The following is a 27,823-nucleotide window of genomic DNA, read 5'->3' as shown; positions in this document are numbered from 1 at the left end:
ACATAAATACCAATGATGAGAGAATCATTGATCAGCTGCCTCCTGCATGCCCCATACCAGGGATCGAGCCCACAGTCTGGGCATGTGCCCTGACCAGGAATTGAACCATGACCTCCTGGTTCATCTATTGATGCTCAATCACTGGGCCATGCCAGCCTGGTCCCTTTTTAAATGTTCTATCCTTCCCCCTTGTGATGGTGAACTTTGTGTATCAACTTGAATGAACCATGGGTACCTCAGTTAAAAATTGTATCTGGGTGTGTTTGTGAGAATATGTTCCCAGCTGAGATTATTGCTTGAATTGGTAGATTGTCCTTCCCTAAGTGGTTAGGTAGAGAACAGAAGGCAGAGAAAAGAGAAATACCTCCCTTTTTCCCCACCTCACTGATTGATCTGGAACATCTTAACTTACCTTCTCCTGCACTGGGACTGGGGTTTGTGTCTTTGGCTCCCTCGGTTCTCAGGCCTTGGGACTTAGACTGAATTATGCCAATACTTTCCTATGTCTCCAGCTTGCAGAGACCAGATGTAGGACTTCTTTTCCTCCATTATGCGGTGAAACTTGGCTGGGTATATATTTTGTTAGTGAGTCTTTAACTAGAAATCGTGCAAACTGTTCCTTGTGTTTGGTGGTCACAGAGCTGAATGACATTTTCTTCGCTGTTAGTCAGGCACTGCAGCAGAGTCTGATCAATGGAACACAGAAAGTGAGGCATGCCATTTCCACGTCTGTTTCCAAAACCCTCTACAGAATCTCCTTTACTTTCTCTCTTTCCTCACTAGCCAAAGATACACGACACTTGGAATGTATCCGAATTATCACATTGCTGAATGGAAGGCCACCCAGTGGATATTCAATTCAATTGCAACCTGAGAAATGAACTTTTAGTGTTAAGTCATTGGGAATTTGGAGTTGTGCACACTCATTAAAAACCACTGGTCAACAATAAGTGGCCATGAGAAAGTTACATGATGTGATCATATTCAGACTCTAGAAAGACTGTCTGGTACAGGTGTAAAAAATGGAGAGCAATGGACAAAGTGAGAGTTGGGTAGACACATGGCAGGTATCCCAGCAAGAGATGATGAGATCCCTGCATGGCAGAAAGTGATCATGACAGAGAGACTGAATAAATACAATCTATTCCCACTGGAGACCCCTGGGAAATCTAAATGGCTGTCCATGTTTCTGACATATTTGAAGCTCTAAATATTGCTCTGAAAATTCAAAGGTAACTTTATAGTAATTTCATCATTATCAAATCTAAAAAGTAATTGTTAGAGTGGTCTTTCTTGACTTGGCCATCCTCTTTCATCTTATACATTTTGTTCCAGTAAAGAGTGGCAATTTTTAATCCTTACTTGAGAATATGTTAATTTATTTTAGAGAGAGAGAAGAAAAGGAGAGAGAGAGAGAGAGAGAGAGAGAGAGAGAGAGAGAGATCTGTTGCCTCCTATATGTCCCCCAACCAGGGATTGAACCTGCTACCTAGATATTTGTTCTAACCAGAAATAAAACCTACAACATTTTGGTGTATGGGACTATATTCCAACCAACTGAGTCACCAGGTCAGGGCTATTAGGTTGAAATCAACTGGACTGTCTAGGTAATATAATGTATTCCATAAGCACCATGCTTGGCCGAGGAGTTGCCTTGAATCCATGAAATACTATACTAAGGAGGCTATTCCTAAAAGACTGGGCTGGGGCCACATCCTGATTCACACACAGTGTCCTCACTGCATCCAAACACAGTCCGAGGCTCCTGAAGTGAGGGCTCGGGTGTGTGGGTTGGCTCTTGTTTAAATGCTGAGGACACCAGCCCTTCCTTTTTGAAATTTATGATAGGTGGTGGATTACTGGCATGATGTGAAAGTTCTGATGAGAGAAGCCGGTAAATAATCATAAAAGGAAGGCAATAATTTAAGAACTCCTTGAGGAATAAGCCCAGCCCAGCAGTTTGAAGGATTACAGCCATAGATTGTAAACAATTTAGACACTTGCTTTCAACTAGGGGATCTGCACTTCTGTTAAAAGTATAAAGGGATTATACTGTGGCTTGTAGAGTTCAAAACAACTACAGAGAGACAGAAAACTGGGAGCAAACAGCCAAACCACATTCAATGGCAGCATCAGCCGGGGAGCTGAAAGGTGGGTGCCGGAGAGGACTGGAGCCCACACCACACATCTGCACAGCTTGCTGCTGGGCACAGAATGCTTCAAAACTCTGTGAAGTTAGTCTCATTTGGGGGATGAGAAACTAAGGTTCATAGTATTCAAATGATATGTCTTCAAGGCCAGTGCATTCCTCTCACAATACAGCTTAGGCCAGTGCATTCCTCTCACAATACAGCTACCTCAGCGAGGTAAAGATTTTTAAATGGGAGATATTGGTGATATTATCAACAATAAAAAGTATATTAAAAAATGTTGAAGGGCCCTGATTTGGTTCAGTGGATAGAGCGTTGGCCTATGGACTGAAGGGTCCCAAGTTCAATTCCAGTCAAGGGCATGTACCTTAGTTGTGGGCACATCCCCAGTAGGGGGTGTGCAGGATGCAGCTGATCGATGTTTCTCTCTCACTGATGTTTCTAACTCTCTATCCGTCTCCCTTCCTCTCTGTAAAAAGTCAATAAAATATATATTTTTTAAAAATGTTGAAGGGTATTCTTTAAGAAGAGGAATAAAAAAAGAAGATAAAAATGTGAACAATAAAGTGGCAATAGATGCATATCTCTATCAACAATTGACTCTAAAAATAAAAATAATTGATCATGGAATCTAATGAATAAAATAAACTGATAAATAAAATAAAATAAAATGGAAACATGGAACAGATAGATGAATCTCAGAAGGAAGGATGGAGGGAGGTACAGGAAGAAATTAACCAAAGATCGTATACGCATTACCTATGTACACAGACAATAGGGCGGTTAGGGCCTGGGGCAGGGTGGGAACCAGGTGAAGGAGGGCTCTAAGGGAAAAAGGAGATATCTATAATACTCTCAACAATAAAGATTTAAAAACTGCCCAAAAATACATTTTGGGTAGTCAGTTTAAAATAGAGCTGTTTCTAGAGCCTATATTTAAATTATGCCCTCTAAAACCAGCCATTTGTTAATCATTATTTTTCTTGCTTTAATATTTGTAACTACCTTTTTCTCCCCTGACATTTGCCTGGGAGTGTATTTACAACATGCGGAGATCCATCCTTTTCCCTCCCCAAGGAAAGTAAAAGCATGAAAGAAACCAATTCCAATGCTGAAAATTGTATTAAGACAAATCTGTGTTGCGGTTTTATAAATGTAGCTTAAATCAGGACACCTGGCAATGAACTGAATGCTTCTGTCATTTAATTCAAACTTATCTGTTTCAATCATATGATTTACCTTGTAAATTGCATCCAGACAGCTGTTGGAAATTATTTAACTTAGTTAGGTTCCTGAGAGATGTGAATTATTGCATCTCAAGCATCTGAAGGTTTTATAACTGCTCCTCATCAAAGATCCTGTTTAAGATGGATGGATTCTCTAGTTTATGAGTTTGAATTGGAAAATAAATGGAACTTTGAAGTAGACAAACCTGGGTTCAAATCTCAACTCTGCATTTGCCATTTTTGTGACCTTGGGCAAGTTGATAAACCTCTCTGACCCTCAGTTTTATTGTCAGTAAAGTAAAATTATCCATACTTACCTTCAATGGTTAATGTAAGGATTAAATGAAATAATTAATTTATCCATAGAAAATACTCAAAATGCTAATGTTATCAATATGAGGACTGAGCAAAGATCTGGATAAAAGTGAGAAAGTTTTGCTAGGGTGAGGAGCATCTGTAAATTTGTTTTGTTACTATAGTTCTCAATCATAAATTATAGTAGTCCCTCTCAATCACACAGGCAAGTCCTCAAGCCTAGTACTATAATTATTTTGCATTAAGGAACTTAAGACTTTATGAAAAATCATGTTGGAGCACAGAGATAAGAAGTAAACCTCTGAAATACATTATATATGCTTTTGTTTTGTTTTAAAATATATATTTTTGTTGATTTCAGAAAGGACGGGAGAGGGAGCAAGAGATAGAAACATCAATTATGAGAGAAAATCATCAATTGGCTGTCTTCTGCATGCCCCACACTAGGGATCGAGTCTGCTCCTTGGGCATGTTATGTGCCCTGACCAGGAATCCAATTGTGACCTCCCAATTCATAGGTCAATGTCAGCTAGGCACATTGTATGTGCTTTATATTCTCTGAAGTCTAATAACTGATACCTCATACTAAGTTAAAATAATGTCAGGGGTATATTATACATATTAAATGAGTAATAATACTGTCCAATATTGTTTCTCACTAGAAATTTTCAGAATGTTTATCACAAAGTATCTGCAAGATAGTTTTGTTATCACGTCACCAGCTCGTATATGCCAATGATATGCTAGCACACACACAGACTGCTCTGCTTTCTTCTCCCATGGAGGCTGGCCCAGCCAGTCTCTCTGAATTCAGTGTTGATTTTTGTCTTTATCTTCTCATATTCCCCCTCTCCAACACTTCTGTAATTTGTTTTACTGGTTCCAATGTGTCCTCTCCCAGGCCTGGCCATGCTCCCACGGATAGACATAGAGTAATTTGAGGGTCAGAATGTGTACACAACCAAACAACCAGCCAACTTTTTGTGTAATCCCTTCAGTTATGTTGAACACACCTTTTTGAGTCTCCTATCTAAAGGCAGGAATGTTGAAATCATGTTGAAGTTTCATTTACAAAAGCATTGCTTCCCTCCCTGAAGTTTTAGAGCTGGTCCACATTTTTCATTTCCAAGACCTCATTTCACCAAACTTCACTCACACTCCTCCATCTGCCTAACCTTTTCATTTCATTGTAAACTAGAGGGTGGTGCAAGACATTCATGCACTTGGGGTGTATGGGGGGTGGGGGGTGGAAATGGGTCCCTCAGCCTGGCCTGCACCCTTACCTGGTCTGGGAGCCCTCTGGAGATGTCCATCTGATGACTTCACCTCCTCCTGCTCCTAAGGGGTGATTGGGGCTGGCAGCTGCCACTTGCACCCACTGATGACACCAAGCATCAGGCACCAGCAGTGGGTGAGAGTGGGGCTGGCAATGGCAGCAGGCGTGAGTGTCGGTGGGACAACGACACATAGGAGCAAATAATTTTCAGTAACCACCAAAGGCTCCCTCCTTACACCCCAACCCCCCCATGACAGCAACTGGTGCCCTGCCTTGGTCTGGTGTCCCTATTCACCTATTTCACCATACCACCATGGCAAATGCCTGCCATGTTCCGCACATGCTCCCCTGGTGGTCAGCACATGTTATAGCAACCAGTTGTTCAGTAGTTTGGTTGTTTTGCCATTCTATTTGCATATTAGGGTTTTAAATATATATAGATATCCACCTCTTTTCCTAATTATCTTCAACATGAGTGGCTTGTGAGGTGCAAATGCATCTAAACTTTCTATTATAGTTGTTTAAATTATAAACCAGTTCTAGCCCTAAATGATAGTAAGTCAAACATTTATTACCTCAATTCTCTTATCTGTATTGGTTCCAATACTGGTTCCATATATTGTTTGTCAAGCCTATACACTAAAACATATTTAAACATAAAAATAGGGATAAATGAGGAAAGTGCCAGTTTATTTGTTGCACAACTAAGTTGCTTTCCACCTGCTTTTTAAAAGTGAGTGTAGCTAAGAGGTTAGAGTTGGTTCTGAGGGGAAAAGCTGGAGGAAATCAGACCAGACAGACCAGCAAGCCGCTTAATGGTCTTGGCAGGAAAAGCTAACAAAAACACAATACCCAGATAGTGAATGCCTAACCAATATTTTTAATTAAAAATAGGGATCAGTTTAGAGTGAGGAGATAGATGATCAGGTGATGGGGTGTGTGTGGAGGTGCTGAGGTGTGGAGTGTTTGTCAGATAATCCAGCTGGCATCATGAGCTGTCAGTTGTAGGGACAGCTGAGAGTGATTCATTCACATTATCTTTCTCATGTTTCATAGTGGGTTGTGTCTGGGACTCACAGGACAGCCAAATAACATAGCAATTGCTATGGAGCCCAGTGGTGAGATTCAACAGTGGTACAGACACCCAACCTCAAATCTGTGTGTCTGTTGGATGACTTCTTTCCATCATAAGGGCAGCCAGTAGTGCTTTTGGAAACTACTTGTGAAATCTGAGCTTTAAAAAGTAAAAGATTTCATGCTTGGCTGACTTTAGAGCAAATGGGAACGAGATGATTCTTAATATTTCTAATAGATTCACTGGTGATCTAAGATGTGCTAAAAGATAAGGGAACGTGATAAGTAACCACCACAGGGGGAAGATGAGGTAACTAACTATAGTTACAACAAGTGGTCATGTGATGATGAGATTTATGTCTATGCATTTATTATCAGGCTTAATTTCATGACATTTATTTCATTTTCCATTTAAACTACTAATGAAATACTTTATAATGTAGAATACTAAAATCATGTTAAATTAATGCCATTTCTGCCAGAATAAAATACTGTAATTACTAAACAGTAGAAATGTAGTTGTTTATATTCCTTAAGCACCACTGCAATTAAGGCATCATATTTGTTGTGCTTTCTTTAGAATCTGATTAGTGATATTTAATCCTTTTTAAAAAAACTCTTCATTTTCTCAGTTTACTGCACATCTTAAAAAAAAATTCTCTCAATAGTCCAAAAAATTCTATAGAGTCATAGACTACAGAACTTAGAATCTAAGACTATGCATGAATGGGTATAATTTTAATTTTGGTATATAACTCAGAATCTAAGACTATGCATAAATAGGTGTAATTTTAACTTTGATTTTTTTAATTTTCTAATTTTTAATTGTTATAAGTGCAAGTACACAATATCCAAAAAAGATAGGGGTGAGGGGGGTGAGTAAGGAGACTAGTGTATAGATAAAAAGGTCTTGATTGGTATATACAGTTGGCTATGGGAAGCCTTTGAAAGTTCAAATCTTGTTTGGCTATTAAAGTGCCATCCCTGGAAATTATTCCATTTGTTACTAATATTTATGGAAATTTTAAAGATATATTTTCATATCAGTTGATAGCTTTTCTCATTAATTCATAGAAACACAGAAGCATAGTGCTCTAAGGTTTTGTGTGTTTTCCCCCTACCTTACTTTTGCTAATTAATGCCCCCATTGGAATACTTTTTTCTTAATACCCACATAAGTATTCTCAAATAATATATTTTTAAGCATCTACTATGTTAAGATTTTATTTTTAGTTTTTATCATCTTAACTTTTTGTTAAGTTTATTGGGGTAACATTAGTTAGAAGATTATATAGGTTTCAAGTGTATGATTCTATGATACATTATCTATATACAATATTATATTGTATACCCACCACCCAAAGTCAAATCTTCTTTGGTAACCATATATTTGACCCCCTTTACCTTTTACTACTCTCCCACAACTCCCTTCTCTCTGGTAATTCCCATAACTGGTGTCTGTGTTTATGAGTTATTGTTTGTTCATCTTTCTTGTGTTTTTTTTTTAATAAACACTATATACTTACAATAAACACTTTCTAAGTAAATTTACTTCTTCTTCATTCTGTAAGAATAAATAAAAATATAGTTCTAGGTGGTATTATTCCCATATCCTAGAGTCTTCTATGTTATGCTAATTTGGTAATGGCCAATGTAACAACATGTCAGGGATAAGTTTGTTTGAACAGTGTGGTCAATAGGTTACTATAGTGAACTTGATCTCTGTATTTTTAGTGTCAGAGATATTCATGATCTGAAGTAGTCCCATGCGTGGCTATTAAAGGTAAAGAAAAACCAGCAGGTGCATGGCTCCAATTGCTGCGTAAACAACTGTAGAAACATTTATAAAAGTTGGCTCTCAAGTGACAGATAAATGCAGAGTTGTGTTAAATTCAGCATGATGGCAAGCTTAAAAGCAAGTAGATCAAAAACAAGGGAGATTAAAAAAAATCATAAATATAAATTACAGCTGTGTTAGTATGTGACAAAAAAAAAAAAGTTTTGCCTTAAAAATGATCTTCTCCAATCTCCTCAAGAAACATGTTACCACAATTTATGGGGGGGGAGAGGGAATTAAAGACAAATTGGGAATGTTCCATTTCTTAACTTCTTAACTTGTCTGGCATGGATTTTAGAAAAATGGAAGGAGGGGCTGTTGGTAAAGTAAGATACATTTGAACCCCTCTATTATAAACAAAAATGACACCACATAGTTACTGATATAAAATTTTCTTGATTATTAATATAAAATGTTTAATTCTTAAATTAAAAAAAAAAACATGCACACAAAACAAGCCACTAAACATGGTCTTTTCTACCTCACAAGATTCCCTTGTATGACTTTTAGAGTAGTTCCCTTGCTCAGGGTTGGCATGTATTGATTTTCAATTTTTACTGTCCAGAGCCATATTTACAGAAAGATGTACAAATATTGTAGATGGTAGGCTGTGCAACCCTCACATGATTAAAACTTCAGTTCCTTGGTTTTCTAGGGCTTTGTGTAAATGCCAACAAATTTGAGAGTTCATCCAACTGTGCCTCTTAACCTTTGTTCCCGAAGGTGAAGGGCAGCATTTTTAATCAAGTAGCAATTTATCTTTAATTAGGAAAACATAATTAAGTATTATCATCTAATTGCTATTACTGGTTGGGGAATGTCACATTTCACAAGTAGTGACCCGTGCTGGATTACCGTTCTTTTGTTACAGAATTTAGCCTCTGTGCTTGCATTTGGTGGACAGCCAATAAAAATTAAAAGGTAATCACCACGCATCTCTGTAGCCCAGCTATCAAAGTCACCAATCCCGCTGCCGAATAAGAAACCAAGAGATATTTTCTGAGCCACAGTTGAGGCTACCCCCCTTTTCTGCTCAGACACAAAGTATATATCAAAATAACTACACACACACACACACACACACACACACACACACACACACACACACATATATCACATGTGACATAGATTAGAGAACTCTTCCACACTTCATTTCTGGTACAGTTAAAAACAGTTTAATGTCTCAAGGCACCACTATGGTTGAACATCAGATACACAGGTAATCAGCTAATCTTCTACTATGCCATAAAGTCAATAAATAGCTTGTGCAATTGTGAAAAGCAATCTCTAGAAGGTTGTTGGATATATAGTAGGCACGTGTATCATCATACAAATAGAAAACAATGACTCCTAGAAAAAGCATGTTGAGCACCGTTGTGGCATTGTTTGTATTTTTCTATCTAACACGAAGCAGACCTTACATTTACAAAAAGAAAAACTAATTATTGAAAGGTATACTCAGGGTTGCTTTTTTTTTTTTTTTTTTTTTTGCTGTATCCAAGTAAGTGAATCTAGTTCGTGGGTGTACTTTTTGAAGCTATTGCATCAGGGTCAGCTTCTGTTGCGCTGGTAGGCTCATTCAAATGAGAGCTCAAGTTTTCAGACGTTAGGTGGGAAGACTTGAAGACAATCTCATTGAGGTCGGACCTAATGCAAACCAAAGAAGGGTCATCCAAAGGGTCTTCCACGGAGGCCTGGGTGTTTTCTCGAGTGATTCCCATGTCTTTGCTATGCTCTGATGGGGATTTCCTTTTCATGCGGGTGTACGTTTTGTCTTGATTCTCCATGCCTGGCTCATTTTTCAAAAACCGTCCAAAGAACCAAATGAAGAATCCAAACCACACAAAAGCTATCAAACTTGGAACAAAAGCCATACACTTGACATCAAGGCTAGCCCCTGTGAACCTGCTGTGGAGGAACATGTCTCCTTCAGCATAGGTCTTATTCGTGTGAGGATTAGTGTGGTTGGACCTCCATTCCCAGGATAGCTTGGTTCTGTTCAAATCCTTTAAACTTTCTGAGTCTTTAACTGTATATATCTTCTGCCCTGGGCCAATATACTGTCCATATTCATGAGGCTTATAAAATATCTGGTTCTTCCACATGTTAAGATCCAAAATCAAGACGAGAAAGATAATCCCATAGTTAAACCATTTACCTGCATTTAAAAAGAAATACTGCATATTAGTAAAAGGCCCATAATACTGCCATACAGTTTACTCCAATAAAAAGGTATAATAATATAAATTGTTAATGTTTTAGACCTGTTAACAATTCATCTTTTTGAGAGTGCTATGCGGCCATTAAGTGAAAATTGGCAAAGGGAATTTTCTAAATGGATGGTAGGCATAAGAAAACATAACTGTAGGTCCCTCAGCCAGTAATATGTGGTATTTATATTAACCAGATTAAATCCCCTTGTTTTATAGGCTCCACAGGTTATATTCAAATTTGGGCCGATGTAGGTTATTCTCTAGAACATTTCACTTAATGTCTAGAAACAAAGTTCTGATAAAATTCTTAGGAAAGGCCAACCTATAATTCAATATCTCTTAGAGCTTTATTATAGTGTCTGGGTGAGACATAAATCATTTTGCAATGCAAGCACAGCAGCATATCAATTGAATTCACACTGCTGTTTGCAGGTGACTTGTTGATTAAACCATTAGTTGATGTGATTCAAATCAATACTCCTTGAGCATTCACTTCAAGACATTAAAAATAACTACATCAAATTCTCATTGAACAGAATGCATTTATTAGACATATAAATATAACTACTCCTAATAGACTGTTTTAGAAGACATGAATTGGAGAGATCGTAACCATGATGTCTTTGTAGTGTTTTAAATTTTTATATAAATAAGATATTCTTAAAAGTTATATTATCTAGTGATGTCTTTATTTCTACAAATGGAAAATGTGGAAAAAAAAACTTTCAAGGAATACTACATTCCATTGTAATTTTTATTATAATCATCATTTATAGCAAGTTTGACAGTATCAAGTTTATTACAATAAAATAGCAATACCAACCTCACAGATTTTCCATAGCAAATTAGGTGACATATGAAACAGCTTCTAGAAGCTTTAGTTCTAATTATTTTTTGTATAATGCCAATTTTTTTATTTTGTACTTGAAGATAGTTTTGAATATTATTAAATTACTAATTCACCTGATTGTATAACTTTTTAGAAAGGAGAGAGTTATGATCTTGGGCAAACTTTCTAAAACAAGAATGATAAAAATGTATTTTGCAATATGTACTCTCACAGAATATATAGCTATATTAAAAGAAAACTTCGTGAGGAGTTTAGGGAAATATTTTATCATCATCATTACACATTTTCAAGTTCCTATTACATGCAAGGTTGAAGAGTTTTAATCCTGGCTCTATTTAAATTCTCTAAGCCCCAATTTCTTTGCATGCAGAAAATAATAGTACTTATTAAAGCTGTTAGCATTTTTCATGAAATTATTAAATGCTAAGTACAGTGCCTAGTGTAATAGGTATTTTATAATTGTTCCTATTATTATCATCAAAGCCTTGCCTAAGCCATGATAATGTCTTCATTTGCATGAGATGGTACAATTTTTCTCTATGAAGAAAGTTTATGTAAACTATATGAAGGGGCATTATAACTCTGTGCCTGTTTTGAGATTATTCAACTTTATAGGGTTTATAATATTTATAATGGAAGCTCTTGCCTGAATGAATTATTTTGCACACCTAAATTAGAAAGTAGGTTGGAACACTGAAAACATTTCCAGATATGATAAGACATCTACAATGTTGGGCACTGTGAAGTTCAAGCCACTCATGCCCTCCTGGATCTTCAAACCTGAAACTAATTCTCACTAAGAATCAACGAGAAGCAAATACAGGAAACTAAAGCCAGAAAAATGCAATCAAGTACAAAGGTGAGCATCATTACCAAACATCTACTGTGCTCATAATAGACTCTGCTTAGGATACCTTAGGAAATGCTGAGATATATGTTTCTGCCTTCAGGGGAGAAACCCATCATTTGTTAGACAAACAGGAGAGAGACATCAATAGATAATAATAATAATAATAATAATAATAATAATAATAATAAAATAAGAAGCCACATTTGAGAGGTGCCTAATGAATGATCAAACCATAAATGCTGAAGATGTTGAGAAAATGGAATAAAAACTGAAGGCTAATTTCTATAGAAAGGATTTTGAAAGAAATAGTAACCCATGTGATCCCTGAAAGAAAAGCAGGATAGAGAGCAGTTTAGAAACTTCCTCATTTCTTTTAGTTTGTTTTACTATGTTGTAGATAGAACAGCATACAAAAAAAATAAAATAAAATAAAAATCAGGTCATGTGGGGGGAAAAAGAGGCTGAGAGGAGAGAGAAGAAAAAGAATGAAGAATACTGCAAGAAAGAAAAGCAGGGGATGAATGAGCAATGGAATGAAAACGTTCAGAGATTTTTCATCCAGTGTTCAGGAGGTATGGATGTACAGCTTCCATGATAGAAAGTAAGTTGAGAGGCGCTCTGGGTGCTTCTCTGCTGTAGATTTCTACTTGTTCCTTGCTGTGAATTCTATGTGTTACAAAGCCAGAATGAATGATGAGGGGAAGAGGTCCTTGAACTTGGATGACTGATCACCACCTTTTTGATTCACAATGGGCCCTTGGAGAGACTTGTTCCCCCTCTAGGTCATTTTGATAAACTCCTGAACAGGGCAAGGGCCTCCATAAAGGGTCCCTGTTTCTATGGTGATGACAGGAGATCAGAAACTGAAGATAAGCAGCAGCACAGAATCAGGGAGAAGAAAGGGACGCCCATGGAGCTTGGAGAAAAGTGCTTTTCTGGTGGGGAAAAGATGCTCAGCAAATGTTTCAAGACAAAGGAAAAAACAAAAACAAAAAAAGTCAGAGAATAAAAAAGGAGTTATGGCCCAACCAGCTTGGCGCAGTGGATAGAACATTGGCCTGGAGACTGAAGGGCCCCAGGTTAGATTTCAGTCAAGGGCACAAGCCAAGGTTGCAGGCTCGATGCCCAGTAGAGGGCGCGCAGGAGGCAGCCAATCAATGATTATTTCTCATCATAATGTTTCTCTCCCTCTTCCTTCCTCTCTGAAATCAATAGAAATATATATATTTTAAAAAGTCAATCCTTTTAAAAAAAATGGAGCTATGTACACTGATCACACTAGGAAACCTTGAAGATAGAAAGAGCTATTTTTCCTACTTTAAAATTATTTTTCTACCATCTCAGACGAATGGTGCTGGGTCATTTTGACCACTAAAGTTTGACACTGAAGAATCCCTGTACGTTATTTCTTATGCGACCTGAAGTCTGAATATTTAGATGGGATTGAAGGGAAGCACATTAAAAATGCATCAGTTAATGGGTACCATCACCCTGCTCTCACACATCTTTACTCATTTGTGAGAGGGAATACCCTCGTGACAAAAGCTGCAGGCTGGAAATCCACAGATGGAGATTTCATTCTAACGCTGAACTTGAATAATACAACCTTGAGTAACCTGTTTAACCTCTCCAGACCTCAATATTTTATTTTCAAATTGAGGACATTGAACTACATGCCTTCAAGTTTTATGATTTTTCTCCTCTTTCCCCAAATCCTTCTACTCACTAGTTCTGTGATTTCAATTTTTTTTTTTTTTATTCTGTGAAGTGGAGAATAATACCAATGTAACTGCATCAAAGGATTATTGTGAGGATAAAATGAGAAGTTATTATTTGAAGTTCTCTGAAATATATTGTTTGCCAAAAATCTAGGGTAGTATTGATATTATTTTTACAATTTCTTTACTTCTTTAACCCAGTTACTATAGGATCTCAGTGGCAGAGCAGAGGGAGAAAAGAGTATGTAAGGGTTTGTAACAAAGATTAAAGGTGACCAGTTTGGATAAATCAGAATGAATTACTGTGTACTGACATTATTGTGCAGTTACCTAAGAGGTCCCAATGTGTAGCTATATGAAAATACTAGAGGCTTGTTGCACAATATTTGTGCAAGAATAGGCTTTCCTTCCCCTAGGTTCACTCCAGGCTGCCTGGGAGCCTGCAAGCTCTCACTCCTAGCTGGAGCACTGCTCTTGTAGCTCCTTCTGCCATTCCCCAAACCTCATAGCAGGCATCCCACCCTCCTGGCCGCTCTGTGCCTGCATATGCAAATTAACATGCCATCTTTGTTGGGTTGATTTGCATACTCACTCCTGATTGGCTGTGGGCATAGCAGTGGTACAGTCAATTTGCATGCTTATTTATTATTAGTTAAGATGCTCTGTGAATCATCATATGTAATATGTTAAAAACCTGTAGCAATTGGTCATTGTTCTATAGGTTGCAGCAGTATTGCTCCTGAGCAAAGGTCTCGTACATACACATATGTTGAGGCTACAGGACAGGAGATAGTGCCTTACTGCCCACCCCAGCCAAGAGGCCATGTTGAAATGAGAAAGCACAGAGGGCAGAGAGGAGATTGAGTAGCATGCTTAGTGATATATTTCCTTATTCTATGGCTATAGTATTGTCCTTCCCTTCACTGTCATAGCCATTCAGCCAAAACTTGAAGTTTCTGAAAATTTAGAAGAAGTGGCTCCTCTTACTTTTTGTTTATTTCCAGACTGTTTGGCATGACTTCTGGTCCTTCTATCAATTTCTAGAGAGAAAGAATGTCTATTTTTCTCTAACATCCATCCTTACATTTTTTTCACACAGTGTTTGTTACCTTGGTAGTGCTTTCTCCTCCTTAAAAAACAAACAAACTACTTTTGCCCTATGAGATGTGGTAAACCCAAGCAAAACCTGGTGGGACAACTCAACCTTGCTGTTCTTGTCTATAAGGTGAGGGAATTGAGCTATCAATACATAATCCTTTCTAGTGACCCATGCATGAAATTCATGCACATTAAAAGGGAATTGACTAGGGGAAATATTTTAATATTGCTATTTGCCCTTTCTCTATAATAGAAATGTCAGAGATGAAAGAAAATTAGTAAAATGTATATAAAAATCTTCCTCCTGTCAGACTCTGAGTCATGCCACGGGAACCAGAGTCAAGTCCCCGCCCACCCACATGAGCCTCGAAATCACACAAGATCCAGACCCAGCCAGCCCTACCCCAATTGGGCTAGGCAGACCCAGACAGCCCCCACCCTCATCAAGCCCCACTGGGTGGAGGGCACGGCCTCAGGTCACCTGGCCTGGGCTGGGGGGTGTGCCTTGAGATCTCTTGGCCTGGGCCAGGGGACATGGCCTGAGGTTCCCTGTCAAGCCCTGCCAGGCAAGGGTGTGTGGTCCAAGGTCCCCTGTTAAGCCCTACCAGGTCGGGGGCACAGCCCCAGGTCCAGTCCCCTGCCCTGGCCCGCCCGACGCAGCCTCAGGTTCCTGTTGATTGCTTGTTAAGGCTCATTATAGGAACTCGACCTCTGCTGTGGGCACAGCCATCTTGACTGTTATGGCACGGCAATCAATTTGCATATTGCCTCTTTATTAGATAATGGTTTATTCTCAGCCCTGAGAGTCTCTTGGATGAGTCTGTGAAATAAACATTGCCTAAACTTTAATGTTTTATGATGGGTCAGGAAATCTCACCATTGCAGCTAAAAGATGGAGTACATCGTTTCCAGATGGAGAAAGCTTTCCTCAAAAAGAAAAAAAAAAACAAAGAAAAAAACAAACAAACAAACATGTACTTTGAGAAAACTGCTTAACATAAAAACTAAATTTGAGTCCCTGAGATACCTTGCATGGAAAAGATATAAGGCACAAAAAACGGAAGGATAGAAAGTGCTTCTATTTCATTTCCCAAAGTGTGCTGTGAGTGTACAGCCAACCACAGTAAGAGGTTTGGTATTTCAACATTGATCAGAGGAGGAATATTACATTTCCTCCTGTTGTTCCAATGACCTAGCATAATGTAAATCAGCAAGGTGGCAAGGTACAAATCCATACATTATTTCTATTAATCTCCCTGTTGAAATATCTCACTGTCTCCTTTAATGCAAAATCCCTGCATGCTGTTGGTGGGATTACCTCCTTCTTGTATATTGTGTTTTTAATGAATCATACAGATTGTCAAAAATGACATTATAATGATAATTTTATCTTTTTACTTTGTGGGAGTCTATAGAATCCTGGGATAGTAAGTTTTAAAAGGATTCTCCATTAAATATCACCCTTATTTGCCATAGGAAGTGACAACAATTTGAAGGACACTGTCATTTTTTCAACTAAGAAAAATGCCTATAAAGGACCGATATTTTCACCATATAACAAAACTCTCAGGATTCAAATAGTCAATCATAATATTTTTAAAAAAGTCTTTAACCCAGTAGTTTCCAGCTAGCACAGTGCTTGAGTTGTGCTGTGGGCACATTCCACCAAGTGGATACCACACTGGGCCAGACTCTGGCATCCAGACAAATACATGACACTGTCATTTTCCACAAAGCCAATTAGTGCAGTGTTTCCCAAACTTTTGACATATGTGTACCCCTTCTATAATTTTTGTAACGCTGAGTACCCCTTGTACTCATGAGAACATAGAATTAGGCACAGCTAAGCACAGTGCAGTGCATATCCCCACCAAACCCTGGTGCAATGCTTACCCCCACCAAACTCTTCCCATACCCCTGGAGGTACGTGTACCACACTTTGGGAAACACTGCACTATGGGATACTAAGAAACCCTGGCCTTGAAGAAGATGAGTTTCGGATAATTAAAGAAATAACATCAGGCTATATCAGGCTTCTTGGCCATAGTCAATGCCCTCTCACTCCAGACAAGAGCAGTGAAAACAGGACTCACTGCACTAGCATCTCTTTAAGGCCCTGCCTAGGGAATTTATGAACATTTAGAACCCACATTAAGTGCTTGGATCCCTGAAAGAGATCATTTAGAAACTCGAAGATATTTACTAAATACTTTTTGAATTAATAAGAGTTACTTGAGTTAGTAAAGTATTTCTTCAAACTTAAAAGCTAATTAATACAGCTTCTCAAAGTGCCCCTCTGGTCATTGTTGCTTCCTAAGTGGGAGACTATTCCTTTAGGACATAATCTGATATGATGAGTAGAGGCAGAAACTGGTGATGATGAAAGAGGAAGAAAATCCATCTAGTTGTACTGAAGAATGGACAGAAGATTCTTGAGACTGGGAACTATGTCAGGTTTATTTTTGTATTTCCTAGATCCTAGATTAGGTGTAGACACAAATTAATTCAGAAAATGCCTCTTAACAAACAGGTAAGCTCTGAGATAGTGTGTAAAAAAAAAAAATACAATGAGTAAAGTTCTATCCTTGGAATCAAATACATATGTTATAATGATCTCTTGAATTCGGGGATATTGCAAAAATCTAATATAAACTGGAAAATAAAGTATTCATGTGTCAAAGATAGATTAATTATATATTTTAAGTTCTTCCTCTCAGTGCGAAGACAGCTTCTGAGGAGCATGTGAGTTTTATAACAAAAATCCTCATCTATGCATACGGACACCTCAATTGGGGGAGAGGGGCAAAGTGGACCAGCTCAGGGCAGCAGGACTCACAGGTTATGAGCGAAGCAACTATGGCCTGAAGAAGATGAGCTTTGGACAAATAAAATGAATTGCTGCTTTAGGTAGCAGCAAACATAGTTAGTTCTTAGAGCTGTATAAATGTGTTGATAATGGAAATTGCTTCAGGGAAGATTTTTTAAAAATCACAACTGAGAGAAGAGCAAGAGGTCCTTGTGTACTCTCGATAACTTCATGGTCTTGGGGGACTCTCCTGGTGAACAGGATGCATCCTGTTTCCCTATAACAAGTCCCTCGCTAATTCTGTCAGACAGAATATTGTGCCTGATGGACCACTGGTCCGCCCTCCCTCGCACATCCCACGATCTGATTGACACAGGAGGGCTCTTTGGAAAACAATCTCCGGGAACTCGTTGGCCAGAAATCATGCACTTTTGGAAACAAAGCCGAGGGTTTTATTCATTGTTTTCCCCCTTCTCGCCATGTGCTGCACCTGTGCCCTCCGCCATGCAGGGCACTGAAATAGAACACGGACGCCACAGAGGCTTGTTTACTTCCTCGTTTTCCATTTTTGCAGAGAGGGTTCCCGCGGGCATTATTGTGCCAACAGTGTGAATTCTCTCCTCGCAGAGGCACAGGCCTTCCCCCGGCCTTGCCCCAGCCCCTGCCTAATTTACTCAGATGATGGCCACCAACGGGACCCTTCCTTTGTCTGGCTGGGGTGACAGATGGCAGAGCTTCCACCGAGAGACTGGCATTAATAGGACTCAGAGGAGCTCCCAAGATTGAACTGAGAGGCCATTCCTCTCTCACCTCTCGAGACTTCATACATCACATTTTGAATCCATCTTCGCATTCACCTTACAGGTAAAGGAGAAGGGGGCAGAGGAGAGGATTACACCATTGCATTTAGCATCTACTTGGGGTTGGGCTAAAAGCACCAGGGTGACCTAATCGCTAACCTTTCCCCCGCTTTGTTAGTGAAATAAAAATTCCCAGAAAAAAAAATATTTGAACACACTCTTAGATAGCGATGATATACGTACTGCATGCAGCAAACCATCTGTCAAGGGGGCCCCAGAGGAGCTGAACAGATGCAACAACTCAGACATGCATAAGGAAAACTAGCTTGGAATCAGGATTAGAAACCACTCGAAGCCTAATGCTTTGAAACGGGAATGGGAACTCATCAGTGTCACATAGCCCCCTCCATCCAGAGCAGTTCCCTGGGAGCGAGTCTTGCCATAGTCAGAGTCTCCCTTCCTGAGGACTCAGCGCAGTCATAGTAGAGAACTCAGAATACTGGGTAAATAATCAGGGTGCCTTTCTTTGACTGCCTAATGTTTTATGTTCTTTTAAAATTAAAAAATAGCCAAGACCGGTTTGGCTCAGTGGATAGAGCGTTGACCTGCGGACTGAAAGGTCCCGGGTTTGATTCCGGTCAAGGGCATGTACCTTGGTTGCGGGCACATCTCTGGTGGAGGATGTGCAGGAGGCAGCTGATCGATGGTTCTCTCTCATAGATGTTTCTAACTCTATTCCTCTCTCTTCCTCTCTGTGAAAAATCGATAGAATATATTTAAAATAAATAAATAAAAAATTAAATTAAAAAATAAACAAACAAACAACAACACACACATACACATACACACACCCTGAATGGATCCATGGCAAAACTTTAGGTAAAGACAGTGAGAATTTGAGTGCTTAAGACATGGCAGACCTTGTTTTAAGTGCCTCGTACATGTTAATTAATTTAATTCTCATAGCCATCAAGGGGTAAGTACCAGTACTGTCTCCATTTAACAGATGAGAAAACTGAGCCTCTGAGCAGTTATGGAGCTTGACAAAGGCCATGCCAGCTGTCAATGGTGCAGCTGGAGCCTATGCCCAAACCTCTATACTCCATTGCCTCCCTGTGCGTCCATGCCCTTTGCAGATCACAGAGGCGCAATGGTTGACGCCAGGGTATGGCCATCCTGGATCCTTCGGAAACCCTAGCAGGCCCTGTCCAGCCTCTTCTAGTGCAGAGCACACACAGTAGAGAAAGCAGCACATGGATCCTTAGGACCCCTATGTGGGGGTCCTAAGGATCCCTTCCACATCAGCATCAGTTTCTTCTGTGGTCCCCAGGCCTTTCTGGAGTGCCAACATGTCTACTTAAAAAATAAATAAATAAATAAATAAATAAATAAATAAATAAATAAATAAAATATTATATATATATATATATATATATATATATATATATATATATAAAATTGATTTTTTACAGTGAGGAAGGGAGAGGGACAGAACTTTAGAAACATCAGTGAAAGAGAAACATTGATCAACTGCCTCCTGCACACTCCCTACTGGGGACGGGCCCACAACCAAGGTACATGCTCTTGATCGGAATCGAACCTGGGACCCTTGAGTCTGCAGGCCGACGCTCTATCCACTGAGCCAAACCGGTTAGGGCCTGCATGTCTACTTTTGTCACAACACTCTGTGCTCTGGCTCCAAAATCCTCTGAGGCCCTGAGATCAATCTGTGCTGTGGGTGGCTGTCCTGGACTTTAGTGCCACACACACTGCCTGCCTGTGAACCTGCGCAGCTGGCCTGCAGGGCCCGTCAACCTCCCAGGCATCGGGGCGGAGGAGGAGGACCTGAGAGGCCTGGTCTGGGACCTTGAATCATGAAGTCAGCCTGTCCAGGCAGGCCCCAGCCATTTCCACTCATTCCTGCAGTGGCACACATACATCAGGCATCCACTCTGGGTGTGCAACTGACAGATAAATAAATAAATAAATAAATAAATAAATAAATAAATAAATAAATAAATAAATTTATATACATATCTGTATCTCCTGCATGCCCCCTACTGGGGATTGAGCCCACAACCTGGACATGTGCCCTGACTGGGAATTGAACTGCAGGCCTCCTACTTCATAGGTTGATGTTCAACCACAGAGCCATGCTGGCTGGGCTATTTTTTTTTTTTTTAAACAAGCTCTCCAGGTGATTCTCAGGCACACTATAGTTTGGTAACTGTTGATGAATATAGAAGGTTTCACGCTTAAGCATCCCAGTGATGATACCATGTTCGCTTAGTAAGAAAAGCGCTGACGTCTCTCTAAGGAAGGAAGAAGCACTCAGAGAAGCTGAGCAAGTCAGGGTTTGCAGTGCACTTGTACAGTCGGGGGCTACTAACTACTGAGCCTATGAAATACAACCCTGAGCGCCGTGGTTTGGAGATTTTACTTAGGGTTTGCCCAGAAACAAGGATTTCACAAAGTCATTGTGAAGTCCAAGGCCTTTCACAGGAGATCAGGTGACATTTCAGAGCGGCCTCAGCAACCTCTTCTGCCAACTAGCAGAACAAAGACAGTAGCTAACAAAAACAAGAGGGGAGGAGTTAGGACTTTCTTTCCTATCACCACTTCCTAGGAAATGTGATTGGGGGTGGATCTGGGCAAAGATATATCTCCTTGGCACAATTTAAATTTCACTTGTTTTTGATGAATCCCTTCACTGCAAAGCCCACATGAGCCCTATTGTATTTATAATTTAAACTGCAGAATCCTCAAAAGCCCCCCCGGGAGGACCAGGCACCCAGACATTTGCAAACTTGGCCAGACTCCAGAGACAGTCTGACCTCAGCTGTGTCTTCTCAATCGGACTGAGAAGATCCCAAAGATCAGCATCCCCAGGGAGGCTTTGCAAAAGGCACAGTCTCTGGCTTTTGCGCAGACGCACTGGGCGGAACCATTACGAATGGGGCCCAACAATCGGTATATTTATAAAGTTCCCCAGGTGATATGCTAATCAGCATAATTTGGCAAACACTGCACGAAAACCTTAATCACAATATATCTCCATCTCCTGGCAAACTTATTAACCTGCAGACTCCACTAAGTTTTTGCAAAATAATACTTGGTCGAACAAAGGTTTACACTCAAAGGCATAGGAGTGTCTACTTCAAAGCTAAGGAATCTGAAGCTTCCGGGAACCCCTGTCTGCCTGGTCTCCTCCCAAGGCTTCACTACCATTCTCAGGTGTACTTTCTTCTTCATGTTTTTAAACAGAGCATCCCAAATTGTGTAAGTTTTGAGGGCCACAACACTTAAACCTGCCCCTGTCTTTAAATGACGGTATATCTGAAAAAAACATGCAAAATAGTCCTGAACTCAATACTTTCAACAGCTTGATTTTTTTTTTCTTCTAATCAATGGCTTCTCTGAATCTGCCCCTTCCCTTTTAAACCTGATAGTCTACCCTCCAGCAGTCTCATTTTGACAGGGATTCTGATATTCAGTCCGAGACAATATTAGTGCCATGATGGCATGGGACAAGAGCTGATCGCAAGAGCAGATGGTCCAGGCAAAAGCCCACCCAAAGGGATACGACGATGCCATGTGCATGATGGCTGTTTAGAAGTCCGGGAGGGGAGCACGCTGCCGAGATTAAGTGGGGACTCTGAAACCACTATGTGACCTGAACTCAAATTGATTGATTTACCCGGTGAATTTAATGGATGAGCCTCATTCATTCTGAATAGGAGAAGCAACCTGCTGCATCTTCCCTATTCATGAGCTCATTCTGCAATTTAGAAAGGTCGCCTCATGCTTCAAGCCAAAAAAAAAAAAAAGCAAAACAGCCTTCAAGTTGAGAAGCAAAGGTCTTTCTGCAGTGCTCATGTGTTCACGTTTTCTTTTCTTTCTTTTTTTTAAAAAAAAATATTTTATTGATATTTTACAGAGAGGAAAGGAGAGAGATAGAGAGCCAGAAACATAGATGCGAGAGAAACATCGACCAGCTGCCTCTTGCACACCCCCTACCGGGGATGTGCCCGCAACCAATGTACATGCCCCGGACCGGAATCGAACCTGGGACCTTTCAGTCCGCAGACCGATGCTCTACCACTGAGCCAAACCGGCTTCAGCGTGTTCACGTTTTCTGAGTTCAGGCTATTTTTACTCAGGAGCACAGACGGCAGTGTAAGCACAGATTTCCTCAGCAGTTTCTGTCATAGCAGGTGTGGGATCCTCAGCCATTGTCCTGAAAACGTGTACACACATGGGCGACTTGCATTTGAACAGCTTGAGAAGGAATGCCATCCCTCCTTTGGTCACGCAGCTGCCTGATGCTTCTTAGGAAGAAACAAAAGGTATAAAACATAACCCCAGGAAGCCTTTTTTAGAAGCAAATGACTGAGCTGCCACGAAAGAATATTACAGCACATCATGTTGGAGGTGTTTCAAACACAAGGCGCATCTGAAAATGAAATCGTCTGAGGAGCCACAGGAGAATCACTGGAGACAAACACGAGCTCTGCCACAGAAGGAGGTTTGTACGCAAATCAAATGAGACCTGGGCTAACTCCCCGAAGACGTATGGTCTGATGGGAGCTCCTGGATACCATTGTTTTGATCTCAGGTGGAAATAAAGACCAAAGCACAAAGAGTGTTTGTGTTGAAAAAATTTACTGAGCTGGAGGTTGTGAAAAGGAAGCCCACCAATAAAAACAAAACAAAACAAAACAAAACAAAACAAAAAACAAGGCGGGGTGCTATAAGGACAATGGTTTATTGTAGACAACCTATGTTACCTCTCTGCATTGAAGATATGTCCTCTCCCCTGACAATCCTGCGCTGCTAGAGGCACTAGGTCGGACAGCAGAAGTGGCTGCCCAAACAGGGACTGCATCCCCTCTCCTCCTCCTTCACTCCCCCTCCTCCCAACTAGTTTTTGCCAATACAGTGTGAGTGGAGATGACATGTTTCTTTTTCAGGCCCAGGTGGTTAAGAAACAGGGAAGCCTTCTTACCCATTTCCCCCTATTTTCTTTATTCCCAACTGCCTGTTGGATGTTGAACTTGCACTTGTTAAAGCCACCAGCTGTGTAAGTCCCAGAGTGACAGCCTGGAGCCCCAGTGGATCTGGAACCAGCGGGAATCACCTGGTACTGTTCAGTAAGAAGTAAAGCTATATTTATGTATGCCTATGCAATGCCACCCCACCGTAAGCTTTTTATTTTCTTTTATAGCAGCTAGCATTATTCTAAGAGAGACAAATCCTGTTCAAGGTTAGAGCATACCTGTTATGTGAATGCGATATTCTTCCTTGAAGATCTTCTGGAAGAAAGGAATCTGGAACTGCATGTGAGGCGTATGCAAGCCGGGGAGGTTTACATCCACATCTCCCATGAAATGTGGGAATTCCCAGTCCTATAAGAGAAAATCAACATAAAAACACATTTGTGATTTGTTTTGTACCTAAGCAGTGAAACATCCCCAAATCGACTTTTTGTAAGCACTTATTTGAAAATCATTTCAATGCAGCCAAGCTGTTGGATGTATCAGTTTCATTCGGTGATGGTTATTTTATGTACATTAGGTAGCGGTTTTCCTTCAAAATCAACATTAAGTCATAACTTATATCCTCAGCTTTTCTCTTTAATGTGGTACTCAGAAACCAATATGGAATGGATTTGCATCTATACATGTTTATCTTTTTCTTCTGCAGAACTGATTTTAAGTTTTTATAGGGAGCAAGCAATCCATATTTTATAAATATGGGTTAGATTTGTTTCACTACCTTTAAAATATATAAGCCCTATAATAGCATGTTTTATGTAAGAAGACGAAGTAAAAAGGACCTGATTCACTTAAGTAAATTTTTCCGTTTACATCAAGCCAAAGACTCCCATCCTGCTCTCTTGCAATTTAGCATTAGTTTGAACCCAACAATGGATGCCTGACATGCTGATGTAAGAGACAAACAGTGAATTAATTCCCAAACTGTCATTAATTATTTCCTGGTTATGAAAGCAAAACCAAGTGGGATAACACTCCCTTTCACAAATCAGGGTATTTGCAGGTGTCTCACCTGCTCTTGGTTTTTGGATACAGGCATCAAAGTAAAGTTCATAACTACTGTGATTTCCCCGAAAATAAGACATTCTCCGAAAATAAGACCTAGTGCATGGGAAAATAAGACACCCCCTGAAAATAAGATCTAGCGCATTTTTGGGAGCAAAAATTAATATAAGACACTGTCTTATTTTTGGGGAAACAAGGTAGCATGAGAAGAAAGAATGCACAAAATGCACTGAGTGGCCAGATTATTATGATCTCTGAATGCATAATATACTCAGTGGCCAGATTATTATGTGTTCAAAGATCATAATAATCTGGCCACTCAGTGTATAAAGAAACATTTGAGGTGAATCCATAGACATTAGTACAGATATTTTCACTTTTAATAATGAAAGAATTATTAAATGATCAGTTCTGTATTTAGTGAATATTTTTAAAGAACTTGAATATTAAAAAATAAGGCACACAATAGTAATTTAAAATTTCAATTAATTATCTTAATGTAAAAAAGTTGAAATTTCCCAAGACTTCTTGGGTGTAGGGCCTTCTTGGTTAGGGACAATCAAGCCAGCAGGGGAGCAGTTAGGGACAATCAGGCTAGCAGGCAGAAGCAGATAGGGACAATCAGGCAGGCAGGCGAATGGTTAGGAGACAGCAGTTCTGGATTTTGAGAGCAATGTCTGACTGACAGTTTATCCCCTCAGGGGTCCCAGATTGGAGAGGGTGCAGGCTGGGCTGAGGGACACCCTCTCCTCCCCACTCCCCTACCCCCAATGCACGAATTTAATGCACTGGGCCTCTAGTTTATGTTTATGTTTATATTTATATTTATTAATATTATTTATATTTATATACCAAGTTATCCTGAAAGCTTGCTATGAACCCATTTCACAGATGAGAAGGTTTACTTTAGAGAAGGTTAAGTTGTCACAATGTCACTCACATAGCTGCCATATGGCAGAACCTGGCCCAAACAATACATACTTTCTGCTAGGTCATGCTGTCTTTAACTATGAAAAGTGACTGCAGTTACCATGTTTTATTAAGAACTGAAATTGTTTTTACCTGATATATCTGGTTCTAGCTGAGAATCGCTAATGGCAGTCATGCCTGCTTTTCTTTCACCAAAGGCCATTTCCATGAGGAGCTTTAAACTATTTTCCTTCCATCCCCATTCAAAGAGGGCCCTCATTTTTATCTGACCCTACCTTGAACAAGAATAACTGAAATTCTTTCTCCTCTATACAGCTGTCCCAGAAATACAATAGTTGGTTTGTAATCCAACTGATGAGGGAAATTTGAATAACGGGTGATTGATGGCAAATACTGAGATTCTCTTGGCATTGTGCTGTGGATGTACAGCCAATTTCACACACAAATTACATGAGAGCCTTGGCTTTTTTTCCTTATGCGTAAATTTTAAATATGTACTTTGAACACAGGATAAAAATGTTGGTTTAAGACAGGGGTCGGCAAACTGCGACTCTTTGGCCCCTTGAATGCGGCTCTTCCATAAAATACCACGTGCATGTACAGTGTGTTTGAAACTTCATGGCCCATGTGCAGAAGTTGGTTTTCGGCTCTCAAAAGAAATTTCAATAATTGTACTGTTGATATTTGGCTCTGTGGACTAGTGAGTTTGCTCACCACTGACTTAAGAGAATGATGCGGCAAGATGTGTTCGGCTGCTAAGACCAGGGTAGATCCAGGCTGATCCTGTGATTGCATAGTAAGAATTATTAATTTATTTTGTTCTTCAAGAAATGGTATCAGTATTTAGTAATTCAAACCTTCATTACTACCTTCTGATATTAAGCCTAACAATAACTGCAGAGGTCTGTCACATTTGCGCTTTAGAGTTGTAAAAATTATTATTTACTACACATGCTATTCCGGCCAGTCCTCATCAGCTCATGGTGATGAACAGACTTCCAACTTTGTATCTCGCTTCATCTGTGACAGACAATCCATTGCTATTCAGATGGGCATACTTCCCATGGGAAAATAAATGAGCAGTGCCATGGTGTATATCTAATCTCATTTTTTTTTTACACGCTATGGTCTACTAGCATAGCAATAAAAATCACATTTGAACACTGATGACCAAATTACATTTGGATGTGTAATTTGGACTGATTTGTCCAAATGTGATTCTGTCCAAATGTGGCCCCATTATTCATGAACCACATTGGAATAGAATTTTAGGGCCATGTTAAGTATATAGCCAAGATGGTTTCAGGATAGACTGGATTCTGTATTTCCCCACGTTTTCTCATTGAGAGGCATGCCTTCGGGCCTAAGAATTGAGCTTGGTATGCAGAGGAACTCAAGATTGAAACCAACACTGTTTTGAATTCCCCAACTAGCATTCAATTCCCAAAGCAAAGGAAGAGACCTCATTTCTATTTAGAGAACCGTGGGAGGATAAAAAAAATGGAATAACACTGATTACTCTATCCTGTCATACTAAAGCCAGGGTATCAGAACATAAGTTTTATTTTTGGAGTCAAGGATTGGTCACTAGATTTTTGAGGAAATGTAGAGATAGATTAAATTATATTTTACTGAAAAGTACTGATCACCATCCAGAGTATAATTGAGAATAGATTCTTAAATGTTAGTAAAAAAAAAAAAAAAAAAAAAAAAAAAAAAAAAAAACCAACATTTTTCAATATAATACTTTGTATATCTACTATTTAAAGGCATTAGATTATTAAGTTTTAAATTATTTCAAAAGCCTCTTCACAGATATATTTATTTCTCTTTGTTATTCTCTATTCTTCCTGAATTTAGATCATCAGATATCAGAACATCATACTACCAAATATTTCCCCAGCTTATAAAGTGTCCTTAGCTTCCCTATGCTTATCAGTGTCCTAGCAATAGGATTTCAGATGACAATAAGCATTGGTGGCCTGAAAAATTGTACTTCTGCTTTGGGTGATATTTTTGTTTCTCATTAAGAATCTCAAGTGCTCGATTTCTTTTGGCAACCCTATGCTTCTTCTAATTGGCAAAGTTGCCATGGGATCCCTTGGCTGCATAAATCCTTAGAAACCTTGACATATAGTAGATGTTGCTTCTATGTTTTTTTATTATTTATTGTCTGTCTTTCCCACTGGAATGTAAGCTCTTAAGAGTTTACAGGTCTGTGTGTGTGTGTGTGTGTGTGTGTGTGTGTGTGTGTGTGTGTGTGTTCCTTCCAGTGAAATAAGAACTCAAATATTTGTTCAATTAATGAATGGAGCTCTCTCAAAGTTAAAGATATACAACAACCCTTTTTTGGTTTCATGTAATTGGAAACTGAGAATGTATTTACATAAACAGATAACATAATAAATACTTGTTTTTGTAAATAACATTACACATCAACCTGAGATTCTTTATTATGAGAAAAAGTTGTTTTATCCCCTATAAACTAGGTGTACTGGAACCATAGAGTAACCTAAAGATTATGCCCTTTGCCTAAGGCAAAGAGAAAAGGAGACAGTGGATAATTAGAGAAAGAAAGTGGAGGTCAAATGCAAATATTGTGAGATGAGGCATTTACTGTT

At 39.4% G+C, this 27,823-nt stretch overlaps 1 protein-coding gene across 2 annotated transcripts in view; it reads right to left on the bottom strand.

Moving 5' to 3' along the window:
* Positions 1-9,034: 9,034 nt before the first annotated feature.
* The window catches only part of TMEM117 (transmembrane protein 117), a 411,244-nt gene continuing 392,455 nt past the window's right edge, over positions 9,035-27,823 (bottom strand). For both annotated transcript variants that reach the window (XM_036457197.2, XM_036457196.2), the window contains exons 7-8: positions 23,489-23,618; positions 9,035-10,036 (exon numbers count right to left, since the gene is read on the bottom strand). In XM_036457197.2, coding sequence (XP_036313090.1) covers positions 9,390-10,036; positions 23,489-23,618 — 777 coding nt within the window. In that variant the 3' untranslated portion in view covers positions 9,035-9,389. The remainder of the gene's footprint in view (positions 10,037-23,488; positions 23,619-27,823) is intronic.

Source organism: Pipistrellus kuhlii, unplaced genomic scaffold (assembly GCF_014108245.1).
Source record: "Pipistrellus kuhlii isolate mPipKuh1 unplaced genomic scaffold, mPipKuh1.p scaffold_m20_p_3, whole genome shotgun sequence".
Classification (NCBI taxonomy): domain Eukaryota; kingdom Metazoa; phylum Chordata; class Mammalia; order Chiroptera; family Vespertilionidae; genus Pipistrellus; species Pipistrellus kuhlii.
This window is presented reverse-complemented; position numbering and strand designations above follow the sequence as displayed.